The sequence below is a fragment of the Callithrix jacchus genome, chromosome 15, assembly GCF_049354715.1.
Source record: "Callithrix jacchus isolate 240 chromosome 15, calJac240_pri, whole genome shotgun sequence".
Classification (NCBI taxonomy): domain Eukaryota; kingdom Metazoa; phylum Chordata; class Mammalia; order Primates; family Cebidae; genus Callithrix; species Callithrix jacchus.
The window spans coordinates 88,885,477-88,897,537 of NC_133516.1; the positions used below are offsets into that span (position 1 = coordinate 88,885,477).

At 38.8% G+C, this 12,061-nt stretch overlaps 1 protein-coding gene across 1 annotated transcript in view; it reads right to left on the bottom strand.

The window, feature by feature from the left end:
- Window positions 1–1,024: 1,024 nt before the first annotated feature.
- LOC118142793 (B- and T-lymphocyte attenuator-like) overlaps window positions 1,025–12,061 on the bottom strand; it is a 38,195-nt gene continuing 27,158 nt past the window's right edge. The window contains exons 3-5 of the mRNA XM_035274143.3: window positions 9,492–9,632; window positions 8,038–8,084; window positions 1,025–4,430 (exon numbers count right to left, since the gene is read on the bottom strand). Coding sequence (XP_035130034.1) covers window positions 4,155–4,430; window positions 8,038–8,084; window positions 9,492–9,632 — 464 coding nt within the window. The 3' untranslated portion in view covers window positions 1,025–4,154. The remainder of the gene's footprint in view (window positions 4,431–8,037; window positions 8,085–9,491; window positions 9,633–12,061) is intronic.

The following is a 12,061-nucleotide window of genomic DNA, read 5'->3' on the forward strand; positions in this document are numbered from 1 at the left end:
AAACAGAATACATGGGTTACAAATAACTATATGAAATGATACAAAACAGTATGTCATTAGGGAATTCCAAATTAAAAAAATGAGATACCACTATGCACCTGTTAGAATGGGAAAATTCCACAACATTGACATCACTAAATTCTGGCTAGGATGTGAAATAACAAAAAGTCTCATTTATTGCTGGTGAAAATGCAAAATGGTACAGGTACTTTGGAAGAAAATTTGACAATTTCTTACCAAACACACCATACTCTTACCATACAATCCAGCTATCATCCTCCTTGGTATTTACTCAAAGGATTTAAAAATTGAAATGTAAATCATAACCACAGCAATGCTGTCTCACACCAGTCAGGATGGCTATTATTAAAAAGTCAAAAAGTAACAGACACTGGAAAGGCTGCGAAGAAGAGGGATGCTTATACACTGTTGGTGGGAGTGTAAATTAGTTTAATCATTGTGGAAAGCAGTGTGGCAAATTCTCAAAGAGCTAAAAACAGAACTACCATTTGACCCAGCAATCCCATTACTGGATATATATATTCAAAGGAATATAAATTGTTCTTCTATAAGTACACATACATACATATGCTCACTGCAGAACTACTCACAATAGAAAAACATGAACTCTATTCTATTCTTCCACCAATGGAAGACGGAATAAAGAAAATGCGGTACGTATGAAATACTATGCAGCCATAAAAAAGAACAAGATCATGTCCTTTGCAGGAACATGGATGGAGCTAGAAGCGACGCACGATCAGAAAACTAGATATTGCATGTTCCCACTTATAAGTGGGAGCTAAATGATAAGAACACATGGAAACACACAGGAGAGCAACAGAAACTAAGGCCAACTGGAGGGTAGAGGGTGGGAGGAGGAAGAAGTTCAGATAAAATAACTAATGGGTACTAATAGGCTTAATACTTGGGTGATAAAATAATCTGTACAACAAACCCTCCATGACACTAGTTACCTGTATAACAGAACTGCCCATGTACCCCCGAATTTCAAATTGAAATGTTTTTAAAACCCTGCACACAAATGTTTAGGGCAATTTTATTCATAATTGTCAAAACCTGGAAGCCACAAAAATGTCCTTCAGCAGATGAACAGATAAACTGTTATACATTCAGACAATGGAATATTATTCACCATTTAAAATAAATGAACTACCAAGTCATGATAAGAGATGGAGGAAACTTAAGTGCATATCACTAAGTGAAGGAAGCAAATCTGAAAGGGCTACTTGGAGCATGACTCCAACTATATGACACTCTGGAAAAGGCAAAGCAATAGAGGCAGTGGTTGTCAGGGGTTGGTAGGGAGAGATAAAAGAGTAGAGCACAGAGGGTTTTTGGGGCAGTGAAACTATTCTGTAAATCACTATAATGGGTGGATACATGTCATTATACATGTCAAAACCCAAAGAACTGCAACACCAAGTATGAACCCTCATGTAACCCATGAACTTTGGTTGATAAAGATGTGTCAATTCTAGTTATTGATTGTAACAAATACACTACTGAAATGCAGGATGTTGATGATGGGAGAAGCTGTGCATGTGGGGTGGGGGAGAGGGTATAGAAACTTGATACTTTCCACTCAGCTTTGCTAAACCTGAAAGTGCTCTGAAAAAGGTTTGCGTATTTAACAAAATAGATATGATCACACCAGAGAATTCATTCTGGGAACTAGATAGTTTTGGTTGGTGCACAAAACTGATCAAATAAACCACATATACCAAACCTAACGTCTACTAGGTTTCTCAAATAGCGGACACTGGGAAACATATTACAATCGGCAGGCATGTCTTTGAAAGGTGAAGATTAAAGAGCCGTTTTCTAGACCTCCTGAGTCAGAATTTCTTGGTGCTGCAAGTTAGTGCTCTGCAGTTGAGGAAGTTGGTCAGGTCGCTTTTCCATGCCAGCCAGTCTTCTACTCATAGCCACACATTTTGGGGCACAGAAGCAGGTGCCAAATTGATTCCAAATCAGTTTTAATAACTTTACCTTCTTATTGAGAACAATCAACAAGCCTAAAATTTGTGAAAAACCATTAAATTATCTACATATTCTGTTGCTCAAACCATTATAAATTAAGGAAATAAGCCATGTAAATAATAGTGAAATAGATTCATTTGGGAAAATGCATACATATCTCTGACACCATTTTGAAAAGGAATAAACACATGAATGATGTGTGATTTTGGCAAACAGTACAAATATGTTAATAAATCACAGAGATGAAATCATTATCAGCATTATCTTTACTGTAAGACATACTAAGAATATTCTAAATAAGACAGAAATATTTTGCTTTTAAGTTTGAGAGAATCATGAAAGGAACTGTTCAGCTTTGTGTGTTCATCTGATAAGAGGACAGCTAAATGTATCCTCCCCATATTTCCTGTTTCTATTTTTAAGAATACCACAAGCAGCTATTCTAATATGTCTTTCTTACATAAGTCGTCCACAAGTGCAGCCTGCCTAAAAGAGCCTATCTAGAAGTGGTTGCTTAAAATTCTAGGTGTCATTGGCTAAATAACAGTGACTCAAAAGAGTATCTGCACTCCCAGATCTAAGGAGCTAAAACGTAATGCCAGTGTTATATAAGAAACTCTCTCCACCACAAAACCCCGGTTTTGTCTTCCTATATGTTTACCCCACTTACACTCTCCACTCCATAATTTCACACATTATTTTCTTTAATGACACATTTAATCTAGTATTTTGAGCTTCAAAAGGAAACTGAAAATGTACTATCAACTTGATCATGCACCATTTCTGTTGTCACCCACCCCACCTAAAATATACACCACACACACAGGCACGCACACACACACACACAAACACACACACACAGAGATCACATTCATTTGTGCAGCAGCTCAGCTCACATATTTGTTCAAGTGGATTTTAACTTTTGCTACCCACTTTGTATAAAGACTATTACATTATTCAGTAGCAGCACCTGAGAATTCTAACCGCCTCAAACTGTTGAATAAAGTTATAGGCTATTTTTGAAATAATTTAACTCAAGTACTTTGGAAATTCCAAATATCGGAATCCATCTTTTGCTGTGCTCTTAAGTGGCTGCAACCTCAGTATTTTAAAATAAATGATTAGCAAACTAAAATATGTCACTACAGATAATTTGCCCTGATTCCTTAGTAAGAATAACAGCAAGAAGCAGATGTGGTGAATGAGAGCGTATTGACCCCAGCTGACCAATTAAATATTCTGGGTTTTCCTCCATTCCATTAATTGCACTTTAACTTGCTATCAAGTCAAGCATGAAGCAGTTTAAGCTATCAGTCTTCACTTGCCCAATAATACCTATTCTGACTAACTTCTAAGCTATTCGGATGCCCACAAGTCTATCAATTCAGCAGCATTATGTCACATTCTTATCCATCAGTCTATGTGACCCAAACAGTGAGTCACTACTTTATTCATCAATGTACTATACGTTGACTGCTCCACTAATACTCATATTTGTCTATCAATCTCACGGAGTAGATACAAGCATTTGCTTGCCAGGTACGGGGAACATCTATTCTGCATCTAGTTGGTATATTCTATATTTTTATTGCACCATTTATTCCTTTCATTTTCTTACATCAAGTCTAAAATGATTTCTCCTTTGCATTTAAGAAACACCATTCTTAGATTGACAGAGGAAACATTTCTTATCATGAAAGATTGACTTGAAATATAAAATCATTACTGTATTTATGGTTGGTTAGTCAAATTGGGACATTTTGTTTTCAAGAGTGTGTAGTAAACTGATCCAGATAACACAAACCTCTTTTCCCTACAAGTCTTTCCAATAGCTTCAAAAGCAAGATTGAGTTTGTATACTGGGTGAATTGGAGCTAAGTTTAAATGTTCTACTATTCTGCTACTCATGATATCAATCAGTTTTGGAGAGATTTTCTTGTTCAAGGTTATAATATAAAAAGCTCCCAAATAAGTTTCTGGGAGAAATTTTAATCATTTGTCCTATTGCCCTTAAGACCCAAGCACTAACATGAACATTTTTAAAGTAAAAATTCTCAAAGTGAGAAATATTATTTGGCAGCCTGTTGGGCCCAGACAATGATGTTGACACGCAGGTCATTCAATGCCCCCTGTTGGAGTCAGAAATAGACTTAGCTCCTCACACATATGGATGCATATTCTGTTGGTGCTTCTTTCGCAGGTCTTGCGTGTCTTGAGTTCACTCCAATGACGGAATGGTTCAGGGAAGCATAAACAATGCACGGTTTGTTTTCTTCCAGGCATGAATTAGAATAAACTTCAGACCCTTCCTGCATCCTGAAACAAAGGTCAGGGTCATTATCATAAATTCCGCTTTCCGATAGCAATACTTGGGAATTTTGCCTGGTGCTTGCTTCTGTTTTCTCACTTCTAAAGGGAACATCAACCTATAATGGAAAAAAGATGGTTTTAAGTGACACTTTGGGCCATGGTAGGGCATATTCATTAGCAAACTACAAACGAGAGGCTTTAATGGAGTCATGTCCATTGTGAGAAATAATCTACTGTTCCTCACACATGCTGCTGACATCTACGTTTTCTGCTAAATCTCAACTGTTGAAGGATGAAAGGCTTGAGAATCACTATGTACCCCCCAATAGTTATTTTGTGCTTTATTACTGGTCACTTTGAGGTCACAGAACATTTTTAAATCCCCCTTCAAGATGAAAAGCATAGCCCAAATTAATGGAGAAAGCAAAAAACATCCTATGAAAACTTCAGGCAGTTTATAACACAATGAATAGCACTTAATGCAGTTTAGAATAAAAAGATTAAGGATAAAGCAGAACAGATATCTCCTAAGGGGACAGAAAGAATAAATATTATGAGTTAGCCATGGTATATCATTAGAATTTGAGACCTCGATTTAAAAAATTGATGTCAGTTTTGGAAAGATAAAGCTTAGGAAAAGTTCTAAAACAATATTCCAGTTGTTATTTCTATCACAAGAAAATTCTTGCAGTTTCAAATATAGCCAAATATCTTAGAGCTTCTGAGAAAGAGGTAATGTGTAGAAACAAAAAGTAAAATGAGTCCTGTTGTTTTCTCACTCTTCAGCTATTTATTAGCCATTCCTGCTTATACAAAGGCTCACCTGACAAAGCAGATGTGTTCATTCTAGGGGCTATTTCAGTTTTTCTGTTTGTTTGTTTTTTTAAATTAATTAATTAATTATTTTAAAGAGATGGGGTTTCTCCATGTTGGCCAGGCTGGTCTCAAACTCCTGACCTCAGGTGATTTGCCCATCACAGCCTCCCAAAGTGCTGGGATTACAGGCATGAGTCACTGTGCCTGACCGTTATTTCAGTTTTTTAAATTCCAGTTTTGCCCATCAATTTATGCTCTCGAAGTCTGGCCTAACTTTTTTAAGGTATGAGGTCCACAGTCTTTGAAAGTCTACATACTTTATCTGGTCCTTTGTCACCCTCACTGTGATGTGTGCAGTAGGATGCCTATGGCATTTCCTTGGCAGAGTTCTATCATGTAAGCATGTCTGGCTTTACCCTGAGAAGCTAAGTAATAATTCCTGACACAGTGCCTCCCTCTGATGAGGTGGCTGCCCAGAAATAACAGTAAGGCTGAGCGACTAAAGGGGCAGAGGTTGTTTGGCTAAGATGGAAAGTTCTCCCAACTCCACTGAAAGAGGCCTGGCTGAAGTCAGTAGGTGGCACACTAAAGAAGACTGTCACGTGAACTGAAAAATAGTCTTTAGTCCTCAATATATCAACAAGGTTCCTGTGATACTTTTCAATCTGTTTAAGCCTGTCAGTTCAGCTACCCGTCTACCTGTCTCTCATCCCAAGAAATGGCTCATTTCCATGAAAAATTTTGTTAAAATGAATAGAGCGAAAGAAAATATAGTGCTCTGTAGCACCCCTGCTGTGGCACCCAGCAAAGTGGCTGACTGCCACAAGGCCAATCCACGACAGTATGGTGGATAGAAATGATAAAACCAGAAACAGCAATCCCATTACATTCCTAAGGAAGGTTACCAGTATACAAAGCACTTTAAAATAGGTATTTAAAGTATATGTTTAGATATCATTCACATGCCATAAAATTCACTCTTTGAGGTGTACAATACTCTTTAAAGTGGTTTTTATTAGGCAAGCACTTTATGCCCTCAAAGGATCATTCTGGATTAAGATCAGAGCTTTGGCTTTTAGACGTAGCTGTCATGTTTTTACCAGTTCCTTTCTGTATTTTGATTTCTCCGCAGTTCCCCTACTAGTTTTATGTTAAGAAATATTTAGCCCCAAGGATCAAATACGGTATCCTTTTTTTTTTCTGAAATGCTAAACATCTGAAATGGAGCAAAAATCTTTAAATTTCTGTGAATAGCAAGAATACCTTGAAACAAACTTCCCAAACTATTGCACACACAGAAACAAACTCTTTTGAATTAAGCTTCAAATCATAATTTGTCCAGCCTACCCAGGAAGAAAAAATGACCACAGCTTAACCAAACTGGATTTTACTTCCACAGTAAATTATTTAGATTTGTCTTAAATAGTTTCATAGCTTTCAGGCCTTATTGTAATTAAATGAAATTATCATTATTATTTACTAGAGAAAGAAAGTAATTTTGGCTAGGCATAGTGGCTCACGCCTATAATCCCAGCACTTTGAAAAGCCAAGAAGGGTAGATCACTTGAGGTTCGAAGTTCAAGACCAGCCTGGCCAACATGGTGAAACCCAATCTCTACTAAAAAAATACAAAAATTAGCTGGCCATGGTGGTGGGTGCCTGTAATCCCTGCTACTGGGGAGACTGAGGCAGGAGAATTGCTTGAACTTCGGAGGCAGAGGCTGCAGTGAGCCGAGATCACTCCATTGCACTCCAGCCTGGGTGATGGAGTGAGACTCCATCTCAAAAGAAATAAGAAAATAATATTTAAGAAAATTTCCCTATCTGAGGGAACAAAGCCTTAGCACCCAACACAGTGCCTATGGACGTTCACTAAAACTTCATAGAAGTTTATCAAGTTGAATGTATTTGGTTTGGTTTAAAATTAAGCCGCTTGGTGGGGAATGTTGAATGCCATTTAATGTTATATACAGAATTATTGGCTTTATCGACTTTGTATTTTGTGGAATTTTTAAGAGGATTACTACCTCTATCACTATTCTTCCTTACAGGAACACGCACACGCACATTTCAAGTTCCTTTGCAGTATCTCTAATAACCAGTTTTAATTCGAGAGCTTCAGAATTTTTTCCCACAAATATATCGCCTCATCTCGCATTCTTTTCTAGTTCTAATATCTCCATAACATTCAACTCAAAATAAAAGCCTACATTTATATTCCAAACCTTGTAGGAAAGATTGTCTCCAAAATTCCCTTCCTTTAGTCTGGGTGGTCCCATCCCTGATGAGCCTACACACGTTGCCAGGGACCTCTGTGCAATAACTAAGCCAAAGATCATGTTTCTACTTTGCTGGTGCTATATATGAAGATATCTAATATTTTATGAGGCTGTTTATGGATTCATTCTTTCATTAGCTCCCTACTCTCTTCCAGAGAGACTTTAAGGTGTTTTCATAAAAATAAATGACTAGCCTGAAGCCATATAATAGGCAAGAGCAGAGTCAAGTCTGCATGGCTCAGTCTCTGACTTTTCTGTCTCAGATCTATACTGCCTTCCATGAACTTCCAAAGAACCACTTATTATGAGACTTGTTAACCCTAAAGAGCTTTTGCCGCAGAGAGAGCTGAATGTAAAATTCACATTTTAAAAAATGAGTCTAGGCATGTGTGTGTGTATATATATATATATATATATATATATATATATATATATATAGAGAGAGAGAGAGAGAGAGAGAGAGAGAGAGACAGAGAGAGAGAGAGAGAGAGAGAGAGAGAGAGAGAGAGAGAGAGAGAGAATACCTAGAATAATGCCTGGCACATGGTAAGCGTTATATAAATTCATTGAAAAAATAAACACAGTATAACACAAATTTCATTTGTTTCAACAGATACATCAAGCATACCAGGATAATTTCCTTTCCTGCTGTGTCAGAAAGTTCATTTTGCTTTCCTGGAAGACAAAAGGAAAAATAAGTAATCAAAAGGAGTAAAGAAAACAGAAGTAAACCACCGTGCCATCCATGCTTACCCTGTTGAATGCCTGGGATAGGATTGTTACTAGTTTTTACTTGATGATTTGCTTTGCCTAGCATGCCACACACACTTGTTTGTGAGAATTCACACTGACCAGCTCTCTCTCGTTCATCACTTTTCAGTCCACATAGCCTCATGGCATATGGAAGAGGAAGGGAAAGGACCTATATATTACTTGGAAAAGACTGGAAGTCCTTGCTTTGGGGATATTCCATACTCCATGACAGAAATGCTGCTGTCCTGTCACCTATGCAACCAAGATCTCTTACTATCTAGTTCACTTTGGATGTGGTAAATCAGAAGATTTATCTCTGACTCCTTTCCTGAAGTTCTGAGAGAGGTTCCAAAAGTCTCAAGAAAGATGATGAAAGATACAGAAAGGCCATAGAAAGAGCCATGGGGTTGCAGATGAAGAATTGGGGTAAGAGAGAATTCTTCCGAATCCAGAGAAGGCTGTGGACTCCAGAAATTCTCACTTCACAATACCAGAAGCACTTTTGCCGAGTGAAAGGTGACTCCTGTGGCACCCTGAATAAGGGTTGCTCCATGTATCTCAGTTTCTATAGCTACACTGTAACTGATGTTGTGAAAACAGGAATGGGAGAGGATAGAGGAGAAGAAAAAGGAAAGAGAAAACTGGTGTGGTTCAGGCCAAAGCTAGATCAGACTTCTCCATGCTTTTCTCTCTTAACCTGTTTGGTCACGACATTGAGGGAGTTCTTACAAAAGTAGAAAGGAATTATTTTCAAAATATCACACCTCTCCCATCATAGCCAAACCCACATTTTTCAAATGCATTATTGTTGGGTAAGGATTCAGGTCAAGCATATGTTTGTTACGGCAACAGGAAGTACACAAGTATTAATTTTCTCTGGGGATGTTGGTTCTTCAGTTAGGCAATGGCATGATGTGGTGTGGCTGAGAGGAGAGGTCAGTACAAAATAACTCTAATCAGGTATCTTGACCTGAGACATTGTTTCAACGTTCAGTCCTGTTAAGCTTAGAAGAGCTCTTTCTCACACAAACCTGAGATTCATGCAGAAGGAATGGCGAAGCCTCAGCAATGTGCTGTGCTCACCACAAGCTGGCTGGAACACTGTGTGTGCTGTGGTAAGCATGCCTCTCTCATGACTCAAGGGAGCCCCAACTAAAACCCATTTGCTTTTTCAGCACAAGTATGAGTTGTCTCCCAGAAAATCACTATCCGTGGTTTACCACAGGATTGGGACAGAAAATAACAGGAAGAAACTAAAATCTATTAGCCCCAGAAATAAGAATAGCCCCAAATGTGTGGTACAGGGGGCAGAAGGACAATAGAACCCACCTTGGTGCCTTCTCAGGCAGAAGAGGAAACAACAGGTAATGATGAGTAGAGGCAATGCCCCCAAAGGAAGTAACCTATACAGGAGCCATGGTCTGTCGGCCATTTCATCCTTGGAGGGTCGTTCCGAGGTACTGTTTACATCTGGAATGTTAGTAAATGCTAATGAGAGTTAGGAAATATGAGATATATTAGGATCAGCAGCACCCCTCTGCATTGTCAGAACTTGAACGAAGGAGATTTCAGGCCAATGCCCCCATTTCCCCTTCAGAGGCATTCCTCAAGAATCCCAGTGCCTTCATATATACCATGGAATACTATGCAGCCATAAAATGGTGAGTTCATGTCCTTTGCAGGGACATGGATGAATCTGGAAATCATCATTCTCAGCAAACTGACACAAGAAAGGAAACCCAAACACTGCATGTTCTCGTTCATAAATGGGTGTTGAACAATGAGAACACGTGGACACAGGGAGCGGACCATCACACACTGGGGTTTGTTAGGGAGTGGGGGGCTAGGGGAGGGATAGAAGGGGGTGGAGAGATTGGGGAGGGATAATATTAGGAGAAATACCTAATGTAAGTGACGGGGGGATGGAGGCAGCAAACCTCCATGGCATGTGTATACCTATGTAAAAATCCTGCAAGATCTGCACATGTACCCCAGAACTTAAAGTAAAATAAAATAAATAAATAAAAAGAACAGTGTTGGTATCCCAGTAAGAACTCAGTACACAGCAATATGGCCATTAGAACTCTTCAAAGAAAAAAAGTCCCAGTGCCCTTAGCCACCTCTTGCTTTCTTGCTGAGCAGATGTGGCTATGCAATAATCTTTTGCAAAAATTCTTAATTCTCATAGAGTTAATCTTCCATATAACAACCTTTATCAACCTTTATTTAGCTGTCAGAAGGTACTTCATTAAGCCTTTCTCTTTACAGTATCTAACTTTCCTTAAGCCTTTCTATTTACAGTCTCTAAGTCTCATACCCATCACTTAAGAAAAGTAGGAAAGCCACTGTCCGTATTCTGCCCCAAGAATTGCCCCAAGTCAGATAGCTAGTGAGTAGCAACAGGAGCTCAAGCCAACATGTTTATAACATGAAATTCAAGTTTCTTCAACACAATGTCCTTTCCTTGTCTCATAACTCACTGGAATCTCGAGATACCAAATACTTTTTATATCCTCGAAAGTGCTCTGCATGGCACACAGCTAATGCACATTACTGTTGGTCAGTGTTAATATGTTTCAAGGCCCTGTTTGTCTGCATTTGTTCACAGCTCATTAGCAGGTTGTGAAACAATTTACTAGGTCACAAATAGCATTTTAAAAAATGAAACAGAAGAGGATCAAAATCAGCAGAATGCATCACCCACACTAGAGCAGTGCTTCTCAAGCAGGGAACATGTGGCAATGTCTGGAGATATGTTTGCGGTAACAAGGTAGGGTGATGGAGGCTGGCAGCTAGTGAGTAGAAGTCAGGGATTCTGTTACACACCCTACACTATACAGGATGAACCTCCTCTTGGTGCAGCAAAAAATATTCCAGACCAAAACGTCAACAGAGAAACTCTGTCTTACAGTTAAGCATGGCCATATGAAACTTTTTTATATTTGTGTGTATTATGGGCTATGATGTAAGATCTATTTTTTTTTATTTTCGGTTACTGTTGACTCAGATGAAAAATACTGGAGTAAGATATTCTAAGGCCAGGCATGGTGACTCACACCTGTGATCTCAGCACTTTGGGACGCCAAGACGGGTGGATCACTTGAGGTCAGGAGTTTGAGCCCAGCCTGGCCAACATGGTTGAAACCCCATCTCTATTAAAATACAAAAATTAGCTAGGCATGGTGGCATGTGCCTGTAATCCCAGCTACATGGGAGGCTGAGGTAGGAGAACTGCTTGAACCCGGGAGGCGGAGGTTGCAGTGAACCGAGATGGCACCACTGTGCTCAGCCTGAGTGACAGAGTGAGACTCCATCTCAAAAGAAAAAAAAAATTCTATTAATTCTGTTATAGTGTTATTTTGTTTCCCTCAATGTTTGGGTTTGGGATAAAAATGATTAGGAGCAACTGATGCTGCACAAAAGTGGTTTGGTTATTTAGAGTGGTAACAAATGTTGTCTATTAATCCTGCAGCTGCTGTTTAGGTTAGCAAGCAGCCCAGCCACTGCCAGGTGTGCCAGAAACAGCTGTGTGGGGGAGGATCTTGGATAGCAATGGAGACTAAGGTTCTAACAACAGATAACCTGATACAAACAAAGCTGCTGTCTCAAGAAGATCCAACTTCGGTTATTTCTTTAACCAACAAAAAAAATTATAATAATTTTCCTTGATTAGTTTGATCAAATAAAACTAATTCAGAGCAAACTGTTTCTCTATTTCAGAGCAAACTCAAAACTCTCCCTAAATTATTTTGAGTTTGTTCTGAAATGAGAAACAAGATAAAGAATTGAAATTGAGAAAATGATGACGGCATACACTTGGGTGTGTCCAAAATAAGTGCTAGCCTTGGGGAGGATTACAGTCTTTGCACACTACCAGAGAATCCAGTAATCCATCTCAA